The sequence below is a fragment of the Cinclus cinclus genome, chromosome 19 (genome assembly GCF_963662255.1).
Source record: "Cinclus cinclus chromosome 19, bCinCin1.1, whole genome shotgun sequence".
Classification (NCBI taxonomy): domain Eukaryota; kingdom Metazoa; phylum Chordata; class Aves; order Passeriformes; family Cinclidae; genus Cinclus; species Cinclus cinclus.
Window position 1 is genome coordinate 10,149,680 of NC_085064.1, and position 23,887 is coordinate 10,173,566.

At 53.1% G+C, this 23,887-nt stretch overlaps 1 protein-coding gene across 2 annotated transcripts in view; it reads left to right on the forward strand.

The window, feature by feature from the left end:
- The window catches only part of RGS3 (regulator of G protein signaling 3), a 66,694-nt gene that overhangs the window by 7,820 nt on the left and 34,987 nt on the right, over positions 1-23,887 (forward strand). Inside the window, exons 7-16 of one of the 2 annotated variants that reach the window (XM_062505398.1) lie at positions 371-461; positions 1,058-1,125; positions 5,025-5,106; positions 5,784-5,889; positions 6,206-6,539; positions 6,907-6,946; positions 10,100-10,287; positions 12,020-12,103; positions 17,068-17,179; positions 22,864-22,904. In XM_062505398.1, the coding sequence (XP_062361382.1) occupies positions 371-461; positions 1,058-1,125; positions 5,025-5,106; positions 5,784-5,889; positions 6,206-6,539; positions 6,907-6,946; positions 10,100-10,287; positions 12,020-12,103; positions 17,068-17,179; positions 22,864-22,904 (1,146 nt within the window). Of the gene's footprint in view, positions 1-370; positions 462-1,057; positions 1,126-2,763; positions 2,818-5,024; positions 5,107-5,783; positions 5,890-6,205; positions 6,540-6,906; positions 6,947-10,099; positions 10,288-12,019; positions 12,104-17,067; positions 17,180-22,863; positions 22,905-23,887 lie in introns of those variants that run through there. The other variant, XM_062505399.1, reaches the window with a different exon arrangement.

Sequence of the window (23,887 nt, forward strand, 5' to 3'; positions counted from 1 at the left end):
CTGAGAGGTGGGTGAGAGGTGGCTTAAGCATGGCCTCCTCTGAAATTTGGACAGGTGAGGTGCAGCTTTTTTAAAACAACGTGGTGCTCCTGGGACCTCAGCAAGGCTGAGATGAGGTCCTGTCCCCTGGCTGCTGCATGAGACTGCTGGATATCCCTCTAAAAACCTGGAATCTTGTTGCTTCAGTGTTGCTCATTCTGCCCTTGCAGGGAGGATGGAGTTTTAGCTGTTGCTGAGGGAAGGAGTCTGTGAGTGTGTGGGCAGGTCTGGACACCTCTGTGTGCTGTAACTGGGGCAGCTCCAGCCCTGGCTGGGGTGAAATGGGGCTGAGCATCTGCCCCTGCATGCACAGCTGTTTCCCTCCCCACAGGAGATCAGTGGCTGGTATTACCTCCTCGGGGAGGACCTGGGCAGGACCAAGCACCTGAAGGTGGCCATGAGGAGGTTGAAGCAGAACACAGGTGTGTCCCACCACAGGAATATCCCAGGGGGTGTTGGCAAGGCTTGGAAGAGGAGTCATGCCTGTGTCTGAGCCTGTGTATGGAGGAGCCTTAGCCCCACAGGCACTGCTCAGCCCTGTGGTGCTCAGTGGGCACTGGGATCCCAAAATCTTGTGGGGTGGAGATCCTGGCTGATTCAATAGTCCCTGCTCTCCCCTTCAGCCTCACTTCTGGGGCTCTGTGGTGACCCCAGCCCTGCAGCCACATCTGTCCCTCTTGCTTGGCTTGTTCTCATGCTGCCTCCTGCCTCTCAGACTTTGGGCTCATTGCTGTGGCCACACTTTCTTTGCCCCTGGGGTCTGTGCTGGATGGTTGGGAGCTTTTTCTCCTGCCTTGGCCTTGCAGTGCCGCAGGGTGTGGAGGAGCAGAGGCTGGAATGGGGCAGGGTGGGACAGCAGTGTCACCATGTCTCAGGTGTGCAGCCACTCTCAGCTGCTGCCTGGAGGGGATGTGCCCATGACGTGAAAAGGCCTCGTGTGCAGTGTGGGATTGTCAGATGTGCTGTCACACTCATGGGGCCTTTTCCTTTTTAAAAATTCTTTTTGAAATAATTTCAGAAGTCAAGCCAGGAAGTCCAAGTGCAGCCCAGGAGAGGCAGGATGCTGTGACCCTGCAGCAGCTGAAGGTGGGTGTGACAGGGTGTGAGCCAGCCCTGGGAAGATGTGGGGTCGGGTGCCTGCATGAGGGTTGGCAGATGAGCCAAGGGACAGTATTTTAGAGAGGGTGATGCTGAGGTGAGAAGCTCTGTCACCTCCCTGTTACACCATAGCTGTCTCAGGCAATTTGTTACCTCAGTCAGGCTCCAGCTGGTGGAGGGGGGTGATTTGGGTGCTTACCCCCATTGCCTCTGGGACCTCCTGTTTTTCCAGTGTATTCCCACTCAAGACAAAGCACCAGCGCTGGGATGGTGGGACTGGGGCTGGCAGGCTCCTGCTCCACAGCATCGGCCCCTGCCCGGCTCCGTGGCTCCTTGTCCACGTCTGCTCCTCTCCTCCTTCCAGGACCGTGTGCTCTGGGAAGGGGAAGGCCCATGGTGGAGCCTGGGTGATTTATAGGAGAGGCAAGGATGGGAAATGGGAGCACAAACACATGGTTTGCATCGGAAACGGGGCTCGGGTGGCCCCGTGATTTATCTGTGCCGAATTCCGCCCTGTGCTTCCCTCAGCTGCATTTGCAGTTATTTGTTTTACAGCGCAGGGCTGAGCAAGACAAACAAAGCCAGCGCCCCTCTCCTCCCTTCCTCTCCGGCAGTCGCCACTGACTTGAAAGGTGGTGGCTGGGAAGGAAGGCTGCTCCTCCTTCCAGCCCCAGCCCCAGCCCCATCCCCAGCCCAGGACAATGCTCTGAAGGCTCTGCCACTGTGGCTCCCCTGGGAATGCTGAGGCTCCTCTGCTCCTTCCTTTACCTCCCTGGTCCTGCCACCCTGGCTACTGTGCAAGAGAACCTGGATTCTGGGTTCCCTCCAGCCTTCCCTCCTTTTTCATCCCCGTGTAGGAGTGTGGAAGATGTTTTCTTCTCTGTTGGAACCTCCTCTCCAAGGAGTTGTGCCCAACTCTGGCAGTGTGGCAGCTGAGCCTTGCTGGATATCCTGCTGCTGGCTGTGCTCAGAGTTCCTCTTGGCCTTTATTTCCCAAATTCCACCATGGATGCAGCTCAGTTGACCTCGATGCTTCTCCCTTGGTGACTTTATGAGCACAAAGCACAGGGACGTGCATATCCTCTGGGTCTGTGCTTTCAAAAACAAACTCTGCTTTTTATTATTTTTTTTTTTTTTGCTTCTGTAAACCCAAACCTCTGATTTTTTTTTATGAGTGTGGAGTCGTGTCTTTCATGGAGCAAGGCTCTCACAGCCAGTGCCTGTGAAACGCCGCTCAAACATCCTCCAAGTGTTTGTGAGAACGTCGCAATAACAAAGTGCTCCGTGCGCCTGAAGAATGCCACGGGAACAAAAGCCACATCAACAGAGCTGGGACTAGGGAATACTAAAGAGTTGACAGGAATTTTAATATAAAACTCTCTCCCTTCCTCGTCAGTGAGGGTTTTCAGGAAGCCTCTGGCTTATCGTAAAGCGGCATACAGCGCTCACAGGGGCTGGGGAGGTGAAAGGTGGCTTCCTGCCATTCTTCTCGGGAGCTGGGTTCCCATGGGCGGTCATGCCAGTTTGACTGGGGCTCCTTCCACGCTCGTGCGCTGCGAGGAGTCCGGGATCACTGCGGGAACTGCGGGGTTTTCATGGGCTCGCGGCGAGCCGGGGGTGCCAGCCATGAACCGCTTCCATGGACTCTGCAAGGTGTGCTCGGAGCGGAGGTACAGGCAGGTCTGTATCTCCCCTGGCACGAGCCCTGTGCCAGCCTGTGGCTGCAAGCCTTGGGTGTTTTTCTGGGTGTCTGGGAGTTCTCTTACCTGAGCTCTGTGGGTGCTGCTTGTCAGGCATCGACTGGATATCGTTGCAATTTGTAAGTTATAGTGAGGATAGAGGGAAAGCGTCTTCACATGGGTGCTTGTTGCTGCAGTGGAGAAATGGGCAGAGAGGGATGCTTTTTAAATATACAGAAATTATTTATATATATAATATATGTAAATATAAAAAAATGTATTTACTGTACAACTTGCAGGTAGCATGCTAACGGTAACAGTGTTTAAGCTGCAAGGTGTTAATTAATTTCCCTCTTACTAGAGAAGAAGCAAGCACAGCAGGCTGCTACTGCCTCTTTTTAAATGTTTTTGGGAGCTGACAGCACTTGTTTCCTGAGGAGTAGTTTGCTGTGCTGGTTCCAGTTCTCCCAGTGCACAATGCCAGGTGCTGCTCTTCCATGTGCAGGTCCCAGTCTTCCGCATTTTAAAGAAATATTCTCTCCGTGGTCTGGATTGGGATTCCCAGCTCAGGGTCAGCTTCTCCCGTTGCTCCTGAGCTCATCATTCAGGTTATTCCAAAGCTGCTGTGAGGGACAGTAAATACTGGGAATTACAAAAGCAGTGGAATTCCAAACCCAACTGCCCCCTTTTTTCCAGGGCTGTAGTGACCATCTCATGCAGGAAAGCTGGTCTGCCTTGGCTGAATAACAACTGACTCTGCTTTGTCTCTTAGACCTCCTCAAGTCTTTAATTTGAAAATTTCCTCTGCTTTTTTTGGCAAAGTTTGGGTACAGCAAGCCTCCCCACCCACCTCCCGGCTCATGGCAGATGCTCATAGCTCTTTAGTTCTGTGTATAGCAGCAAAAATGGACAAAAAATAGGCAATCACTGCCTGTGATGGCCATGATGGTGGGAACTGAGGAGCATCAGCAGGGAGAAGCTGCAGTGGCACAAGGGCAGGTGAGGGGCAAGGACAGCCAGCTCAGGGAGAAGGAGACCTAACACGGGGGAAGCCTTGAGCTGGGAAATGCCTGTGGGGTCTCTGTGGTGGGAGAGATGCTGGGCTGGCTCTTGAGGTGTGCTTGGTGCTGGAGAAGAAATCCAAGGATATGGAATATCCTGAGCTGGAAGGGACTCACAGTGACCATGGAGTCCAACTCCTGGCTAGACTGAGCTGTGAGGTTCATTCAAAGATGCAGAGCCACCTCTTTGAGGAACCAGCAAACTCCAGAGAGAAAAATAGTCAGTGTAGTGGGACTGGATCTGTGTTTTGATCCTGCCAGGGAAAGCCAGTTTCTCTTTTGAAGCCTGATTTTATGCTGAGCAATCACGCAGGGACAAGGTGCAGGGAAATGAAATCTCACTGCCTTTGCCCTCCCATGGTAAAGGAGTGAGGAACCATATCACTTCCTTGGCAGTTTCTGCTGAATTCCCCATCTTCCTCTGCCTGTTTGCTCTCAAAATAATACAGGTCAGATGCTGGGTTTTTAAAATTTTCTTCTCTCTGTCAGTGAAACAAGCATCTTGACTAATGTCTTGGGGGCTAATCAGGTATTTACAGGATCTGTCACGCTGAGCTGCTGCTGGAAGCCAACATCAAAAAAATAGGCATCATTTTATTAATAAGTTCAATGCTCCTCAAATCAGGAGGAGAAATGAGCCTAAATCAACCCAGCATCCATCCTCTCCAAACTCAGCAGGGGAAAACATACTCAGCCCAGGGAAGAGTGTGATGCACACAGATGTCTGGAGGACAGGAGCATGCTGAGCTTGCAGCTCCCTCCGGAGCAGGGGAGTGCTGCTATTTCTGTATTCTCCAACAGGAAATGAAATGTTTAAGTGACTTGCTTAGAGAAGACAGTGTCAGGGACAGACTGCCAGGTTTTCCTTTCCAATGGCTTCTCACAACTTTCCTTACACTTGGAAAAGTTGAGAGCATAGTGTGTGCTAAATAAACTCTCCTTTTATGGAATTCCAAAGACCCTTGGCTCAAACTGGCGCTGCCTTTTAGCACCCTTTATCCATGGGGGTCACAATGACAACCCTTCCCCATTTCTAAAATGCCATGTGCCAGCATTTCCAGAGGTGTGGGGCAGTGTGGGAGAGAGGGGGGATCACCACACACAGTGGCTGCTCTCCCACCTGACAGGCTCCGGTGTCTCCCTGCAGATCACGATCCCTCGGGGCACTGATGGCTTTGGCTTCACAATCTGCTGTGATTCCCCAGTCCGTGTGCAGGCAGTGGACTCTGGTAAGAGATTGGATACTTTTCAACCCTCTTGATGTGGAGGAATTATTGCTCTTTTTTTTTGCTTTCCAGAGCTGGTTGTAATTCTGGAGCTCCCATGCCTTGCAGGACTCTGGGTACCTCCAAGAAACTTCATTAAATGAATTCTCTGTTGCCTCTAATGAGGCCAGAAGCCCCTGGGTTAGCACTGTGTCACTATTTTGCAGTGTTTTTCAGTAACTTCCAGAGATTTTTGTTCCCTTCCTTCTCCGATCTGAGAACTGTCTGTCTGATTGGGTGACCTTTGGAAATTATTTGGGGGGAAAACAGGTCAGAGGGGAGCAGGATTGTGGGAATCCTCAGTTCCCTGAGAAGATCCTCTTGCTGTGGACCTGTGGGATAGACTGGTGTCTCCAGTGTGCCCTGTTGCTCCCCACTGCACCCCAGGAAACGCAGGAACTTCATGCAGTAGCTCAGAGGGAGCCCTAATGGCTCTGTGCTGGTGCTCTGTGTGTGAATGTGCTGCAAGGTGAAGCTCCAGGCTGGCTGACCCCACTTCATTTTCAGGTTTGGGTGTCAGATGGGGTTTGGGGGAGTGAGTGGTGCAAACTGTGGAGCTCTTTGGGTGCCTCCAACCTTCCAGGGCTTCTCCTCCCACTCAACCTCCTGCCTGGCAGGTGACTGGAATTTGTCCCTCTCAGGTGGCCCAGCAGAGAAGGCAGGTCTGCAGCAACTTGACACGGTGCTGCAGCTGAACGAGCAGCCTGTGGAGCACTGGAAATGTGTGGAGCTGGCACACGAGATCCGGTGAGTGTTCCCCAAAAGCCCCAGGGCAAGGAGAGGTGGTTTGAGGGAGCCCAGGGCAGGGCAGTGGGAGCACTGAGTGACTGTGGGAAGGGGAAAGCTCTGAGTGATGCAGGATACTGGGAAAGGATTCCCTGGAGGAGAAGGAAGGATGCAGGATAGAATTCTTTGGAGGAGAAAGAAGGTTGGAGGGGCTGGGGAGCATGGGAGAGGGGCAGAGGCTTTGGAGGGAGGAAGGGCTGCAGGGCTCATGCCTGGACACGGATGCTCCAGCCCTGATTTCCACACCCCATCAATCCCATCTGATTTCCCATCCCAGGAACTGTCCCACAGAGATCATCCTCCTGGTGTGGAGGCTGGTGCCTCAGGTGAAGCCAGCACACGAGGGCATGACCCGCAGGTCCTCCTGCAAATCCTCCTACGACCTGCAGTCCCCTCCCCACAAGCGGGAGAAGAACTGCCCCGTGCAGGCGGAGCAGCGCCGCAGCTGCCACATCCTCTACGATGGCACCGAGGGGCTGGGGCTGCACACCTGGGACAGGTACACGGAGCTGGGCAAGCGGGGCCAGAACACCCTGCCAGCCCTGTCCCGGGTGCCCTCTGCTGCAGACCAGAACTACATCATCCTGGCTCCTCTGAACCCTGGCAGCCAGGTAGGGCTTGGGGGCTGCACGTGGCTCTGTGCTGCAGCCTCTCCTGGCCCCTGCTTCAGTCTTATCCAGCATAATCTCTAAATATTTGCCAGTTTTACAAGCCACACCTCTGTCCCTTGGTGGAGCTTTTGCTGTTTTCCTAAAATATTTCCCTGAGGGCTCACCCCAGGCATATGGGGAAGATGTGGGGTGTGTTAACTACTGCACAAGACCACGCTGCAAATCACTGCTCTCATTTTCTGCTGCAAAAATGGCGTTTTCCCCTCTGAAGTGCTTTGGCTTGCCTGGGTTTGGCACCTTAACTCTTGTTGTTGTCACTGTACCTGAGGCCAGCTGCAGGTGACCGTGTCCCCTCTGTCCCTTACAGCTGCTGAGGCCGGTGTATCAGGAAGACAGCACTGCTGTGGGTAAGTTGTCCCTGTGCTGGGACTGCTGCTCAGGGCACCCAGCTCTAAGGTGGTCTTCCTGGCACCATCAAATCCTTGTCAAACCCTGCAAAGGGCTCATGGTTTGAGGGCAGGAGCAGCCCAGGGATTTTGGGAGGGATCATCTTCCCACTGTGGCTCAAACCCAGAAGCACAGGGGAGCATGCCATGAGGTAAGAAGGTCTGTGGAGCTCACAGAGGCTGCTGCTGGGGATTTCACCCAGGCCAGGGTGAGAAGATAAAGTGTAAGAGCTATGAGAATCGTGGTTCCCCACGTGTCCCTGGGCCCGTCTATGGTGTGCTTTCCTCTTCGGCCATGAGGCCTTGCTGGGAGAGCTGAGCCCCTGCTCTGAGACTCCCTTCAGTGCCACAGGAGGGAGGATGCCTGTGGCTCACATCAGTGCCAGCAGAATTGCAGCTGGTTGTGCCAGCTTTGGGGAATATTCAAGCCCTGGGCTGCTGCAAGGTCTCTGGCAGTCTCTGGGCCAGCTCTTCTCAAAAAACCTTTGAAACGTAAACTCATAGCATACACCACACCTGTGACAGGAGTGTATGGGATGTCTGGAGCTCCCTGGGGATGTTTGGATTTGTGGGAAGAGTGGGCTGAGATGGTGGCAGGACTGGGCACTGCCGGAATCCAGGTCCATGTGGAAATACCCCTTGTCTGCTCATGGATTTGGGAGCTCCGGGAGGCTGTGCTTGCACCCTGGCCTGTCTGGATGCCCTCAGGATGAGCTGTGTATGCATCCTTAGGAGAGCTGAGCTCTTGGAGGAGAATGAATCTCTCAGCATTCCCTGTCTGGAGAGGACACAACTGGTGCTGTCTCTAAGGTGGGGCAGTGTCCAGAGAAAGCTGAGTGTGGGGCTGACAGAGCCATGGGGAGAGTGCTGGGGAGCAGGAGGGAGCAGTTGTGGGTGCCAGGCCTCGTGCCTTGGGTGCTCCCAGCCCTGGAGCTCTGCAGCCAGGAGAATTTTCCACTCTCAACTGTAGGGGATGTTTTGTTCAGTGGATAATTGCAGCTCTTTCCTGCTGTTTGTGGATCCTGTGAAAAGATGAGCTGGACCACGAGGACTTGTTCTTACAATGGGGTGGGATTTAAAGGGCTTCGGCTTCTTCCCATAACAAACTTTCAATTTTTATGGATTTGTTTTTAATTATTTAATGTTAAGTTCAGAGGGAGGAAGATATCGGGTAACCTGAGCAGGGATGAAGTGTGGCAACACAGAGCTGCCCACCCAGTGACAGGACCTGACATTTGGGTGTGTTTCTGTGCCAGGACCTGTGCAGGTGATTATTTTCTTTGATAAAACGAGGTGATTTAGGGATAAGAGCAAAAGCAAATCCTGAACAGCCCAGACAGATCTTATCTGCCCTGTGCTGAGCTGTGTCTTGTGCTTCGATGTTATCTGGCAGTGCAACCAGGAAAAGGGGAAAAGGGAAAATGTCAGGATTAATGCACTTAGAGGTGGAAACAACCTCTTAGGTCATGAGGGTCCCCCCCAGCAGAGAGGCAGCTGCTCCTGCCAGCAGTAAACAGCCTAGCTGGCTTCCCAGCCCAGCACTGGCTAGTTCTGCTGCCTTTATCTGGGAGTAAATGTGCTATTTCCTAATACTTAATGGAATATGTAATGCTGGGCAGGCTTGTGTGTTTGCTTTGGACAAGACCTTATCTGCCCTGGGCCATGGTCAGGAGTGTTTTGGCTCATTTCTGCCTGGGAAGGTTCTGGGCATCTGTTACAGTAAAAAGCTGCTGTGGTGGTGGCAGAGGCTCTGGGGCAGCTGCAGGGAGGGAAGGAGGGAACTGAGGGTCCCTAGGGAGCTGCAGGAGGGATGCTCATTCCTGTTCCTGAGACATCCCTGTGGGGGAGAAGGAGAATGCTCCAGCTCCTCACCTGGTATGTTCAATCCCAGTGTAGAGCTCTGGCTCAGTTCATCGCCTACAGGAGGGAGGAAGGAAGGAAATACATTGATTTTTCAGTGGTGTTTCTTTTGAAGATGTGAAATTTTGGTTAGAGAGCCATTCAGTTTCTGTTGGATCTGTTGCCTGTGAGTTTTAGGGCAGAGCACAAGTTGCTGGGGTCCAGCAGGATGTGGTCTGGGCTCTGCTCGAGCAGCTGAGGAGGGAGTGTGCAGGAGAAAGCCTCTTGTAATCCTTCCTTTGAGTGAGGATAACTTTCTTCAGGGAAGAAGGACAGACTGAAAACCAGTCAGGCTGCTCAGACCTTTTCCAGCCCCAGAATGTAATGCTGAGGAACAGAGGATGATGTGATGCCAGCTTCATGAACAATGAGGTCATCCTTTATAAATACACCCAATGTCTGAATAACCATTGCTGGCAGCAGCAGGGACTGATCCCAGCCATGAATGTGTTTGTAACTTCTGCCTCTTTCTCTGACACCTCCAGTCTCAGTATCTTCTGAGAACTGCCTCATGTCATGTCATTCCTGCACTTTGCTAGCATCCATGCCCAGAACCCAGAGCAGGCAGGATTTGTGTGGATAAAAATGTTGAAGTCCATCCCGAGCTCTCCTGGAGCCCCTTTAGGCACTGCCAGGGGCTCTGAGCTCTCCCTGGATCCTTCTCCTCTCCAGGTGAGCACCCCCAGCTCTCCCAGCCTGGCTCCAGGGCAGAGGGGCTCCAGCCCTTGGAGCAGCTCCATGGCCTCCTCTGGACTTGCTTCAGCAGCTCCAGGTCCTTCCTTTGCTGGGACCCCAGAGTGGGGCAGAGCACTGCAGGTGGAGACTCACGAGGGCAGATCAGGGGGCAGAGCACCTGGTGGGATGTGTTGGCCTGCAGCAGAGCTTGCTGTGGCCTCCCTCGGGTTGAGTTTGTACCTTCCCAGCCGTGTCTGTGCTGCTGGTGGCACACACTCAAGTCCTCAGGCCACCAAGCAAGGGGCTGTGGAGCAAAACCACTGAGGGGCATCTTGTTTCCCATTAGAAAAAATTGAATCAGTGCTGTTATTTCAAGAATCCCTGGGACATCTGGATAGCTGAGTGATGCCTGTCCCTGCAGCTCTTGGCTCCACGGTTTCCCAGGATTTCTTCAGCCTGGGAGAGCAGGACCAAGCTGGAATGGGCAGAGCTGGAGCTCCCTCCTCATTCTGTTTCCTTCTGCCTCCTCTGTCCATCCAGGGAATGGCTGTAAAGGGAAATCCCACACAGGCTCTGGGAGGAAATCCAGGCTGATGAAGACTGTGCAGACCATGAAGAGCTATGGGAACTACCAGAACTGCACCATAGTGAGGCCTCACATCCCCCATTCCTACGGCACCTACGTGACCTTGGCTCCCAAAGTGCTGGTGTTCCCCATCTTTGTGCAGGTCAGTGCAGCTGGAGGGGGGCTGGGATGTGATCAGTGCCCAGCTTGGGGCTAGCCAAGGATCTCCTTCCCAGCAGGATCCCTGTCATCCTCAGCTCTCCTCTGGAGCTGGCTGTGCTTGGCACAGTAATGGGGGCTGTCTCAAAGGAAACTGTGTCCTGCCCAAGCAGTTCTATCTTGGATTTTTTTCTCCTTTTCAGCTTTCAAATCTGGCCTTTGGTACTTGCTTGGGTCAGGAGGAGGTGTCTCAGCTTTTGGGCTTCAGAGATAACTTTGGAATTGCAGATCAGTGTTCTTGAGGGTTCTTTGTGCTGTCAGTGTGTTCAAAAAACAAAGGGGTTTTAGTTTAACTGCTGGTCACACTAAAATTTGGGCAACGTGTGCCAGGGCCTCACTATCCTTACAGGGAAGGATTTCTCCACAATATCCCGTCTCTCCCTGCCCTCTGGCAGTGGGAAGCCATTCCCTGTGTCCTGTCCCTCCATCCCTTGTCCCAGGTCCCTCCCCAGCTCTCCTGGAGCCCCTTTAGGCACTGGAAGGGGCACTGAGCTCTCCCTGGAGCCTTTTCCCCAGGTGAGCACCCCCAGCTCTCCCAGCCTGGCTCTGGAGGAGAAGACAAGGATCCAGAGCAGTAATGGCTTGACAGGGAATGTTCTGCCTCTGCAGGTCCATGAGCTGTTTTAAGAAAACAGCCCTGAATTTGGTGGTAGTAGTTTTAACTCCCTCTTTGTCCTTCATTTGTCCATCACATGGCCAGAACCCCCAAAATCTCATCTGCTCCTTATATTTTAGTACATTGATGATGAATCCCTTTCTTTCTGAGCCTGTGGGGAGCCCTTTGTCCTCCTGTGCCAGAGGCAGTGGCACTGCCACCTCAGCTGAGCCTGGTGACTTCCTCTGGGGTAAAGCCATGGTCCACATTCCCTGTTACTCCAGCCTGAGCCATGGGCTGCCTGAGGCCAGAGTGGGCTGGGCTAGAGCTGAGGGCAGGAGTTTGATCACCTCCCTCTGTCCTGATGGCAACAGGTGACCCCTCAGCTTGTGTTCACCTGGGCTCTGCATGGTTGGCCTTTGGTAGGAACACGACTGGCACTTTCTGCTTCCTTACTCCCAAAACTCATCTTCGATTGTGCCTGGGAATCTGCCACTTCAGGAGCTGGTTTTTCTCTTTGCACTGTCTTATCTGCAGGGCCCTGTGCAGATTCCCTCCTGTTCCCACTGTGCTGCTCCAGGCTGGCGGTGCAGTGCTTATTCTGCACTCAGGACACCTGAACCTAACCAATTCTCCAGCACAGACTGGGGAGCTGGGTGTGGCACAGGAAGGGAAAGGAATTTTGAAAAGTTGCTCTAAGGATGATGCACGCCATCAGGTGCAAATATTGGTGCCTGAGGGACGTGGGAACCTGATGTGCCAGCACTGTGGTTGTGCTTCCTGCTGACAAACACCCATAACACCCCAGTGCAGGGAGCCCCTGTCAGAGGCAAGGGCTGCTTGTCTTTTCGCAGCTGGGGGCTGACGTAGGTGTGAGTGCAAGGCTTTGTTTTCTCCTCTGACTGGACTGCAGACTTTGTGTCCTTCTGAGCACAGTGCAGGGTGGCTTGTCCCGAGTGAGTTACAGCTCAAAGTGAAGACCAAGTGGGTTTGGTGGGTGGAAAGTGTACCTCACAAACCACACTGCTGCTGGAAGGTTTGACTGTTTCTTTTGTTTCATTTTTTTTCCATCCAAACATAGCCCCTGGATCTTTGCAACCCAGCCCGGACTCTGCTGCTGTCGGAGGAGCTGCTTCTTCTCGAGAGCAGGAACAGGACTACACAGGTAAAACTCTTCCACGTTGTCTGAGCTCTCCAAACTTGCTCTTCTGCTGTCTTACATAGAGGATTGAATCATAGAATCACCATGCTTTGGGTTGGAATGAACCTTGAACTCATCCAGTGCCTCCCCCGCCATGGCAGGGACACCTCCCACTGTCTCAGGCTGCTCCAAGCCCCAGTGTCCAACCTGGCCTTGGGCACTGCCAGGGATCCAGGGGCAGCCACAGCTGCTCTGGGCACCCTGTGCCAGGGCCTGCCCACCCTGCCAGGGAACAATTCCTTCCCAATATCCCATTTATCCATCCCTGCCCTCTGGCAGTGGGAAGCCATTCCCTGTGTCCTGTCCCTCCATCCCTTGTCACCAGCCCCTCTCCAGCTCTCCTGGAGCCCCTTTAGGCCCTGGAAGGGACTTTGAGAAGGGACTTGAAGGGGCACCTCATTACATTGAGAAGGGAAATGTTTCATTGTGCAGTAATTATACTGATATGATATATGGAAAGACTTCTGGTCAGTCTATTGTGGGATAAACTAAATCTCAAAACTCTTCTGTGCTAGAAATCAACTGTTGTTCCTGTTGCCTTTGGGCTCACAGAGAGGAAACCGTGGGTGGCAAATGCACATCAGTGACAGCCCAGCAGACTCAGGAGGAGGGGGTTTAGGGGTTTTTGTGCCAGATTAGAGAAGCACAGAATGGTTCAGGCTGAAAGGCACCACTGGAGGTCATCCAGTCCCATCCCCTTGTTCAGGGATCCCCTGAAGTGACTCAGGAATATGTCCACATGGCTTTGCAGCATCTCTAGGGAAGGAGAATCCACAACCTAGAACTAGAACCAGACAGAGAACTTGCTACAGATGTTCTCAGAATTTCAGTTCCTGAAACAGCTCACATGTCCTGTCCAAATTCCTCTCATTCTTACTTCAACTTTTCTGCCATATTATTGGAGAGCTGTTGGAAATCTGGGGACAGAACAGGACTTTGGCACCCTGTGGATGAGACAACTTTGACCATTCAAACTAGCAGAGTTTGGATGTGTTGATCACATTTGCTGCTGGCTTCACTTTGCATCCAACTGCAAAGTCTGCAAAGCCTTGGAATTTGGGAGAGAGGCAGAGCCCACTCATGCACTGCTAACCAAGTGCCGTTTTTTCTGGGCTAGTTTCAGAGTTTCAGAGGCTCTCACAGAGTTAATTTGGGGTTGAATTCAGTTGGTGTGAACAATGTGTCATCTTCACAGATTTGTAGAGGAAGTTCTACTTCACTCGTTTTAGTTTCTGGGTGGCCAATAGCAGAAGCCCAGAGTCACTTCCCATCACTGGCCAGTCTAAATGAGTAGGGGGTTGTGCTGAGTGACTCCTCTGTCTTTTCTTGTCCCTGAGCAAACTTTCTCCCATCTCCTGAAGGAGTCGACCTATGTCTCTGGAGGCTTGCCAGGGTCTGTCCTTTCCCTGACCTTACCTCTGGGGCAAACCTTATTCAGGCCTTAATCACATCCTGTCTAGACTTTGCTGCAATTCCCGCTTTTATGGTCTCCTGAAATCCCTCCAGCCCGTGGAGTGCCAGAGGAGCCAGCGGGTGATGGCACATGAGGTGTCCAATGTGGGCTTTGGCCTTGTCCATCCATCTCCAATGGACCTGGAGCGTCCCAAAGCCCTGAGGTGTCTGCTCAGTGTGGGCCACGTTCGTGCCCTTCTCATCCCTCCTTTCTGCCCCTCTGGCAGGTCAGGATGGGCCTTCTGGAGTCCTGGAACCTCATGGATGGGCTTGGCTGGGTTTATGCTCTTCTCTGTAGACCAGGAGGCTTTCTCCTCTTTCTCTCATCAAAGCTGCATTTCTGGCACCTTTTCATAGTGATTTTGTTGCCACATTTTTTCTTTACAAGGTGTGATGTTGGCTCCCTCCTGCCCAGAGCAGGGTTCAGTGGCAGTCCCAGGGTTATTCCCTCTTGGACAGCACACTGGCCCATTGCTCCTACCTTCCCTCTTGGCTTTCAGTTCCTCCTGATTTCCCTCAGGAAACTCTTTAAACCTGTCTCTATGTGCTGTGCCAGTGCTTTGCCAGTTATGTCCTGTAGCTGCTCAGGTCCCTTAGCAGAAGAGGCTTTGCTGTTTGTCATGGTGCAGAGCACACCCAGATGAGCAGTGTAGAGACATCAGGCTCAACCTGTATGAACAACTTCCCCCCCCCCGTAAGATCTGTTCTCACTCCCCTAAAAGGGCTGTGTGACCATGGCCATGTGGCTTCCATCACTCCAGCAATAATCCAGGGTGCCCATCTCTGTCTTCAGAGAGTCCTTCTGTCCTATCAGCTGTTGTATTTCTGATTTTGGGGTAGGAAATTACTTCTGGTAAATACCCAAAGCTACTTTGATCCTTCAAGGAGCAACTCTGGTGAATTCTCTGGCTTGCCTGAGTGAGCCCAGTTGTGTTTTTTGTTTGTTTGCTCTTGGCCTTTATGAGCCCTGTGATTTTTCAGGGTAGATCTGTTTGCCAAGGGCTGTTACAGACAGGTCACAGCCCATCAGTGTGTGATGGCAGCCAAGGCCAGAGCTCCAAGTTACTCCTCCAATCTCCCCTTATCCCTGCTGCCCTGGAGTCATCCGTGAGTCCCCTCCTCAGCTCTCACATGGGGGATGTGTCCAACTCCCACCTCTGGGTCTGCCAGAGCCCCAGGCCCTGCAGTGCTGGGCTGTCCCTGTCCTGTCCCTGTCCCTGCCCCTCCCTCTGCCTCTGGCCCTGTGGGTGGAAGGGGCACTTTTGTTTTTCCTCCTAACAGCCTGGAGGAGCAGAGAGACCTTTATCAACTACTCTCAGATTGAGTGTGTTGCTGGAAGCATCATCTGATAGAGATGCTCTTCCAGAACCCACACTGGATGTGCTTTTACCTTCTATGTCCTGAATACAATCCGTCCCATCTTCCTATAAAAGTTCAATGTTACCTGTAAATACTTAGTCATGTAATTCTATTTCTAAGATTTCCTAATGAAACTTGCTTGGTTTTAAAGTGATTTCCCTGCTGCTCCCAATCTTTTTCCTACCCTTTAAAATTCCACAGGTAGTAGGTTTTTAGTTTCTTTCCTCCATTTCTGCATGACTGTTAGCTGATCATGCTTTTATCTCCTTCACTTTGGGTTGCAACTCCCAAAATTCCTTCAGCGTCTCTTCTTTGGGGTTGAGAGAACTGAGATGGCACCAGACACGTCCCAGAAAAGTTACCTTTTGGCACAAGGTGGGCATGGGATGAAGGTTACAGTGCAGTTTCTACCTGGTTATTCCTTGTATCACCAACAAGATCAGAAGGAATGAAGAGAGTGGATGTGGGCACTAGGCCAGCAGAGTGCTTGAGAGCAGAGGAAGGGATTTTCCAAATAACACAGAGAAGAACAGCCCCTCCCTTGTCTCATTGTCAATTAAAGCTCCTCCAGCAGCTTTGTATTTACTGAGAACCCCACAGAAATGAATTTGCACTGCAAGAAGAAATCCTGTGGCAAGGGCTTGGTTTTGGATTCGTAGCCAGATGCTCTTCCCTGATGTGAGACTCCCCAGCATGTGGTAACGTACCCAGGTTGTTGTCCTCAGGATGTGTCCACCAGGCAGGGACACAAACCATGCTGCCAACTGGGACTTGGTCCCTGTGGGTGCAGAGTCACCTCTCTGTGCTCTCTCCCACAACTCTGGGTGTTGTCTCCTTTTGCAAAAGCATTGCTAAAAGGCCACAAACCCTTCCTGTGGCTCAGTGTTGCAAAGCTTTCCCTTTGCTGTGGGAGGTTTTGGGGGCCACCCCAAGGCCCTCACCCTGAGCAGGTCTGGCACCCACTGTGCTATTGTGCCATTGCCACATTGCAGCTGCTCCCTGGAATCTCTGGTGACCAGGGACAGGAGCCAGGGAACAGCTCAGGGCAGGCTCAGGCTGGAGATCAGGGAAAGGTTCTTCCCTGAGCCAGAGGGTGCTGGGCACTGCCCAGGCTCCCCAGGGAATGGTCCCGGCCCCGAGGCTGCCAGAGCTCCAGGAGCGTTTGGACAGCGCTGCCAGGGATGGACAGGGGGGATTGTTGGGGGGTCTGGGCAGGCAGGGATGCCCAGGGTGGGAGTGTTGGGGTGTCTGTGCAGGGACAGGAGCTGGAATGGATGGTCCTGGTGGGTCCCTTCCAGCTCAGGATATTCTGTGATTCTATGATTCTGTGATCTTTGAGGCTTTCTTTGTTCCCCAGCTCCTGGAGGGCAGGACAGGCTCACACCTCAATTGTGGCACCAACCTTCTCATCCCTGGGAGGCTTCTGGGTTCAGGATCTCCAGTGCAGTGGAGAAACTCATTCTTATTTTAAAGGTCCCATTAATCTGAACTGACAGGGCTGGGGACCTCAGGCAAGACTTTTCCCACTGCTCTGGAGTAGCTCTGAGCCCCTGGGACACTTGGGGCACTGCTTGAGCACAGCTCTGGGCAGACACTCGGCCGATGTTTCCTTTCCACCCCCACTGTGGTTTGAGGTGTCAGGTTTGTTCCCTGCAGCTGCTCTCTGCTCTTGTAAAAACCAAACTTTTACTTTCTCACTGAGAACAGCGAGAAGCTCCTCTGTGAGGGTGATCAAAGTGATCAGATTTGCTTTCAGGCTGCAACTTCTGCAGCGTACTGGGATTAGTCGGCAACTTACTCCCTCCTCCTGCTCTGATTTGTAACTGGTGTAAGTGGGAAGTGACAGCAGGGAGCAGACAGGGTGTGTTTGTGTGGTGTGGGACTGTCGGGCAGGTTTGTCCCTCCTGGCACAGGACTCCACGAGCCTCAGCTGCCAAGTGAGGGGAGCCTCATCCGAAGCTTGCAGGGTGCAGCAGCCATCAGCCCCTTGGGAAGCACTGTCTGGGCTCTGGGAGAAGCTGGTGCCTCTTCCCGGGGCAGAGGACATTTCCAGGACTGTCTCAGGGCCAAGAGATGAACTCTCTGGAGCTTCCCCTTTGCTGCTCCTGTGCTTGCAGGTGACTCTTTTTGTCTACTCCGACCTGCTGCTCTTCACCAAGGAGGATGAGCCTGGGCGCTGCAACGTGCTGAGGAACCCTCTGTACCTGCAGAGTGTCAAGCTCCAGGAGGGTGAGTGTCTGCAGCTGCAATTAGAGGCATTTTGGGGGTTTTCTGGCTGCTACCTGCAAAGGTTTCTGGCTAGCAGCAGGAGAGCACCCCACTGTCCTGTTGCTTCCAGTGCCATCCAAACAGAGCTTCCAGGTCATCCTTCCTGGCTTGCAGGGGCAGATTCACCCCTGCTATCCCTGCATTAGCCTGGGAGTTCTATCTCCTGAGACACCTCAGGAGCACTCAGGCCCTTTCCAGCCTTTTTGGGTGCATGTCTCAGGATTTGGGCTGCTGTTCCCCACGATGTGTTCCCTCATGCTGTGACAGCAGGGACTGGCCAAGGCTGGGACAGGGAACTGAAGGCTTGAGGTTTCCCCCATGGTGCCTTGAGGGAGTTCAGAGATTGGCTCCAAGGGTGGCTGGCCAAGCTCTGATGACCTTTACTTTGCTGCTTTGCTTTGCTACTTCTCTCTTCAGCCACCCACGGTTTCCCTGTTGCTCACATCCATCCCCCTGCTCTCCCCTCTGGGGAGGAAAGAGCAGGGCCGGACACCTTGCCCTCCCTCTGCACCTTGGCTGACACATTTTGTGTCCAGCTGAGGGCTCAGAGAGGGCTTCTAGGGCAGGGGTGACTGGAAATGAGTTATTTCAGGCTGTACAAAAGACTCTCTTTATCTCCTCAGGGTCTAAAGAGGAATAAGGGAATTTCTCTACCACATCCTATTTGCTACGGTGGAGCCACTTCTTGGCCCTGGGCCCAGTTTCACCTTGTTCCTTGTGTGGTGTGGTTGCTTTTTGGGTATGGGTACATACCCAATGTATGGGTATATGTAGAATTTATGTACAGTTAGCTGACTGTGCCACAGCTCCTCCTCTAGCCCAGGCACTGCCCTGGGACCCCACAGGGGAAATTGGGATGAGACAGAAGGAGAAACTTTCCTCTCATGAGGTTGGTCAGACACTGAGTTGCCCAGAGAAGTTGTTGGATCTCCATGCCTGGAGGCATTCAGGACTCCTGAGTGCCCAGGTCTGGGTGCTTTGGTCAGGGGATTGGACTCCAGAGCCCACCAGAGAGGACCCTTCCAACTTGAATTACTGTGGAAGTGATGAGCCAATGTCTTTATGCAGTCCTGTGGCCCTGACCAAAAAAAATGAATCCAGATCCAGGGCTGCTTCTCCAAATGAATCCTTTCCTGGGTGAATTTTTCTGCTTCCCATGACTTTCCCCAGCTGAGCCATGAGCTGTGTGGATGGACTGTGTCTCTCCACCTGCCCCACGTGGTTCTGAGCCTCAGTGCTGGACATCACAGGCTGCCTGTCAGTTGTTATTTCTCATTTCCAGCAACGTTCCTGTTTCCAGATGAATGCCGTGACCTATTTGGTGGGAGCAGAAACACAAGGAAGGGAGATGGGGCACCACAGCCACGAGCCATTGAGAAAAGCCATTGAAATCTCTCTGGGCTTTGTCAAGTGTGTTCTCAGCACTGCTTATTTCTAAGAAAGGGACAAAAGAAATTGTTCCTTGTTAAAGTGCTTTTGGTCAGCTCCTGGACCGTGTGTGTGCTGCCCCTGGCTGCTCCCAAAGGCTGGGGAATAGCTCTGCTTTTTTCACCTGCTTGGAGAAATCAGTTTCCCTGGTGCTGCGCCTGGCTCTGCACACCGAGGTCTGTTTGCAGCAGCACAGGATTGTGCCTCCTTCACCTCAGGCACGGTGGATTTGTGAGCAGTTTTCTGCCACTTATTTCCTTGTTACCATAATAACTTGGCTGGATCATTTCTGGAATAGCCTCCCAAGGCTCTCCAAAGGAGATGGAGTCTCTTCAGCACTGAGCCACCCCCTCCCCATACGCTGGGAGTCCGGCACAGCTGGTGTTGGGGCAGCTCCAACCCTCCTGCTGCGGGCAGGGCTGCTTCAAAGGCGGGTGGAGAGAGCGAGAAGAGAAGATGTCTGTCCCTTTTGGCTGCTGCTCTCCTGAATGACTGAATGGCACATGAATAGGAACAGGCGTGTGGCTGCCTCCAACAATTGAGACATCTCCGGTGCGCTCTGAGCCATTGTGCTGTTTCCTGTTCCTGCGCTCGCTGCTCTGTGCGAAAGCAAATCAGTCTGATCTGCTTCACAATGCTCTCTCTTCCTGCTTTACAAGCCCAGCACCAGGCTGATGAGCAGCACGCCAGAAGGTTCCCAGTGACACAGGGCTGGCTTCCTCAGCAGACACTGTGGGAATTTCCACGTGCCGCGATCCTGGTTCCCCCTGGGTGGGTGTGCTCAGCTTTGGGACAGAGAGGAGCATTCCCCTACCCCACACTGGGAGGCCCATCCCCAGCTGGGATCCTGCAAACAAGGGTTTCTTATGTACTGCTTCGCTGGCCTTGACATCCCAAGTTGCTGTGTTGTGCAGCTCCAACATGCTCAAGGGCCAAGAGTGGGATTTATGGAGCTTCTGTCCTTCCTTGGGATGCTGGGGAGTAGCCAGGGTTTGCCCCAGTGGGACAAGCTTGTCCCCTCCTGGCAGCCAGGTCTGGATGTGCTCAGCAGCATCCCTCCCTTCCCACACACCCAGAGCCTGGCAGCACCTTGTCCTGGGTGCTGGGTGCAGTCCCAGCCTCGCTGAGCAGGAGTGAGGATTTGGGATCAGGGTGCCTGCCCTCACCAGGGCATTACAACAGCCCTTGGGCTGTGCAAAGGAGCAGGACCCCTTTTTTCCCATCTTTCTGACCCAACACCAGGCATGCACCCCCAAATCCTGAGAGCAGCAGGTGCTGCTCAGGGAGGTGGCTGAGGCAGAGCAGTGCTAGGAGCTGCTTCTGTGCTGGGACAGGGCTTAGCTGGAGACGGGACATGTCCCCACAGAGCTCCCACTCTGCTTCATACCCAGCCTGGCACAAGGATGCTTCATGCTACTCTGGAAGCCAAGCCAGTCCTCACCACAGCACATCAGGAAGAGAAGGAAATATCTTCAAGTGAGTTTTTTCCTTCTGCTTATTTTGTTTTAGCTTTTCCCTGACTTTGGCTGAGAGAATGTGCTGTGCTCTTGTCATGAGAGATATGGGAGCAGAGCTGGGGATCATCCAGGGCATCTGCCACCTCTCCAGTGCCAGGTTGTGGCTCTCCCATGATTTTCTGGGCTCTGGCACATCAGGCTCTGCTGTTCCACACTGACCCTCCAGAGACTTGAAAACATGGAAGGAATCCTGGCAAACCTGGTTTGTGGTGAAATCTGCACCCAGGTCTGCCCTTCCTGGGTCTGCATCGCTCTCCAGCCTCCCCCTGTGCCTTGCCAGAGATCAGCCCTGCCTCCAGCCCAGCTGCTGGGATGGGCAGCCAGTTTATTATTGAAGTTCTCCCTAAAGGCTGGGAGAAAATGGGATTTAAGCCACCCCTTAGCCCAGATCATATTCCTGCTCTGTGTGCCATGTAGGGACTGTACTGCTGGGCCATGTGTAGCAGTGAGTCCTGGAGGGACAGGGGACAGGAGCTGCTGGCTCTGGAGGTTGCTGGTGCCAGGATACACAGCTCAGTGGACAGGAATTTGGAAGGGAACTTAATTCTGGTGGGTTTGGACCTTGTCAGATCGCTTATTATTGGAGAAGGAATCCACAGAGGCCCAAGAGGAGCAGGACCCTGGCAGGGTCATTAACTTTCTTTACTGAGGATCCTCACATTAGCAGGGAAAACCTGGTTAAAGCTCCTGAGGAAACATGGCTGGGATGTGTTGGTCCTCTGTGACCTGCTCTGCCAGTCAGTCTGGAGAGGTCCTGGTGCAGGGAAGAGCAGGGTTTAGCTCAGGAGCAGCAGGAGGGGGTAGTGGACTCATGGTGTGCCAGCAGCTGGCACAGATCCTGCTTCCAAACTCTGCCTTTTCCCAGAAGGAAAACGCTGGGTGAGGGGCTCCAAGGGGCTTCACAAGGAAAATGCTCCCCGATGGTCCTGCTGGGATTTGTGGAGGAGGAGCTGGGAGCACTGGGACACTGTGTGCAGAGGTGAGGGATGGGCTCCCAGCCAGGCCCATTCTGCACCTGCTGCTAGGGTCCAGCATCCCTTTCCTTCTGGGAATGATGGTTTGGAGGGGCAGCCCTGGGGCCAGGCTTCCCTCACCTTGCCTGGGGGGAGCACAGGGAAGGTTTTGGGAACACACAGGTGCTCCTCACCTGAGGGGACCACAGCAGCACTCCCAGTGGTGCTGGGTTCCAGCAGCCACTATGACAGTGTCCTGGTGTCCCTGCAGGGATTTTCCAGCCTGTATCCTGCAAAATGCATTAAAACTGAAGCTGGCAGTGAAGGCAGAGCTTTGACCCCAGAAAGGGCAGCTGGAATGGACATCCAGCAAAGGGCTCCAGGGTTTTACATTGCCCAGGGAGTGACTCAAGAGACACCTGAATCCCTCAGTGGGTCACAGCTCTTATCTGGACATTTAGGCTGTTGCCTGCAGCTGGAGAATTGTTTTCCTCTGGGGAACAGGGTGTTTCCAGCCCTGTTCAGAGCCTGTTCCCATTGGGCTGCTCAGGCTGCTGAAATGAAGCAGAGCTTGTGCTGACACCATTTCCAGTGGGATCTGCAGCCATGCCCAGGCTTCAGCCCCGAGCTCCTGGCACAGATAATGTCATTAGGAGTGTTAGAGATGCAGCAGCCCCGTGCTGCTGCCAAGGGCAGAGCTGCTGTGAAGGAGCCAGCTAGCTCCTGGAGATGGGATGTCATGCTCTGAAGAAGGAATGTCCTGCTCCAGAGCTGAGGTGACCTGGGGAAGTTTCGTGTCCCCCTGTGAGGCTGGCTTCCCTAGAGGCTGGGGACACACCAGGGCCAGGGCAAACCTTCAAACACACCTTTTGGTTGGGTGCAGGGAAGGCTGGACCTGCAGGGACCAGCCTGGTGGAGCAGCTGGAGTCTGACACATCTCCTGTGTGTCAGACACATATCTGGCAGCAAGCTGAGCAGCTGTTCTGGACTCTTCCATGATTTAGCAAGATGTGGATGGCAGAGTTGGTCATTGTGTTGTCCACAGCACCATCTCCTTTCACAAAGCTGTGGAAGTGCAGGTTCCTTGGCTGGGGATCCCCAGTGTCCTGATGCTGGGCAGTTTGCTCTTAGCTCAAATGAGCAGGATGAGCTCTTCCCTCTGCCTCATGCCTTCTGCTTCTCATTGCTCTGGGATTTGGCTCCATCCCCTTGGGGAGGCACTGCCCCAGCTGCTGGCACTGGTGAAGGCTGGGACAGACAGCAGGACCACCGGGACCACCCAGGACTTGGGGCAAGAAGCTGGGAATGAGATGTAGGAACAGGAGCTTCTCTGTCAGTCCTCTTGGGAGCGACTGCCCACAGGGATAAGATGGGGAGACCCATCTCTGATTCCCAGGATGGTTGTGTGGGTGCTGCAGGACCTGTGCAGCCCCTGGGAAGCTCCCACAGGCTGCATGTGCCAAGGCAGGTTGGGCAGCAGAGCCTGCACGTGGCTTCTGAATGAGACAAACCCTTTCCAAAGGAGAAACTCACAGGAGAATCCCTGCCAGGGCAGTGAGTCCCTGCAGGATCCCGCCCGTGCCCGGCCCCGGCAGATGCCACATACATCACCCAGGTCACAGCCTGGTACTGGGGGACAACAACAAACATTCATTCAGTGCTGTCTCAGCCAGTTCCTCTGCCAGTGGCTCCACTTGCAGAAATGTGGCTGCAGCTTTGCTCTGATCCTGGTTTTTCTTCTCTGCAGGTTCAGAAGATCGCAAGTTCTGCATCCTTTACCTGGCAGAGGTGAGTGGTGCTGTTTTCCACTTCAACTTTCCAGTGAGAGCTGGATAGGTACTGACAGCTCTGATCCTTTCTTCTGGGGGAAGGAACACTGAATAAACTGAATTTAACTTCCCTTTAAATGAGTTTGCCAGAGATCTGGAAAAGAAACATAATGGCTGTAGAATATATGAATAAGAAGCTGCTAAAAGGAGTTTTGGCAGCACAAGGACAGCTTTCTTTTCCCCTTCTCCCTGTGGATCTTCCTTGAGGCATCTCACTTTTTTTTTCTCTTAGGATTCTTTCCCCTGGAGGCAGATTTCTTTCCCAAATGTTTTGTCATTATTTTTAGGCACCTTGCTTTTCTTGTCTTCAAATATCCAGGTTTGGAGGCCTCAAATAAAATAAGAAAGCCCAGTCTGAAAGACAGAATCATAGCTCTGAACCCACATGTAGCTGAGTGCTCTAACCAGATTTGGGGTCACCCAGATATTGGCAGAGACCCTTTTGTCTACTCAAGAACTCTGCAAAATTGGTTCACACTGGACCTCCCTAATCATTGAAGGCTGTGAGTTATTTTTCCTCTTCCAGTGACTTTACTATGTTCCTGCTTCCAAGGCCTTGTATTTTCTGAGGTGGAAAGGTGGGCCTGGGAAAGCTCCCCAGGGCACAGAGGAGAAAGGCAAACAGTGCTCAGCAGCACTGTGGAATAATGAACCATTGTGAAAGTTGGGTGCAAATGCTCAGCATGGAAGCTGTTCACCTTGAGTGGCTGGAGCTGGGCCAGGGCACGATTCATTGCAGAATCCTCCACTCCTCTCTTGTTCCTTCCCTCCCGTTCCTTCCGTGTCTCCTCTGTTCTTCCCAGGGTGGCTGGGCAGGAGCTGAGCTTCCCCTCCGGGTTCACTCAGTGTGTGTCCCAGGGCAATGTCACCCTGGGCTGGTGACAGCTAATCCTGGGCTGTGACTCAGCCAGGCTGAGCTGGGTGTTTGGATGAGGCTCTCCA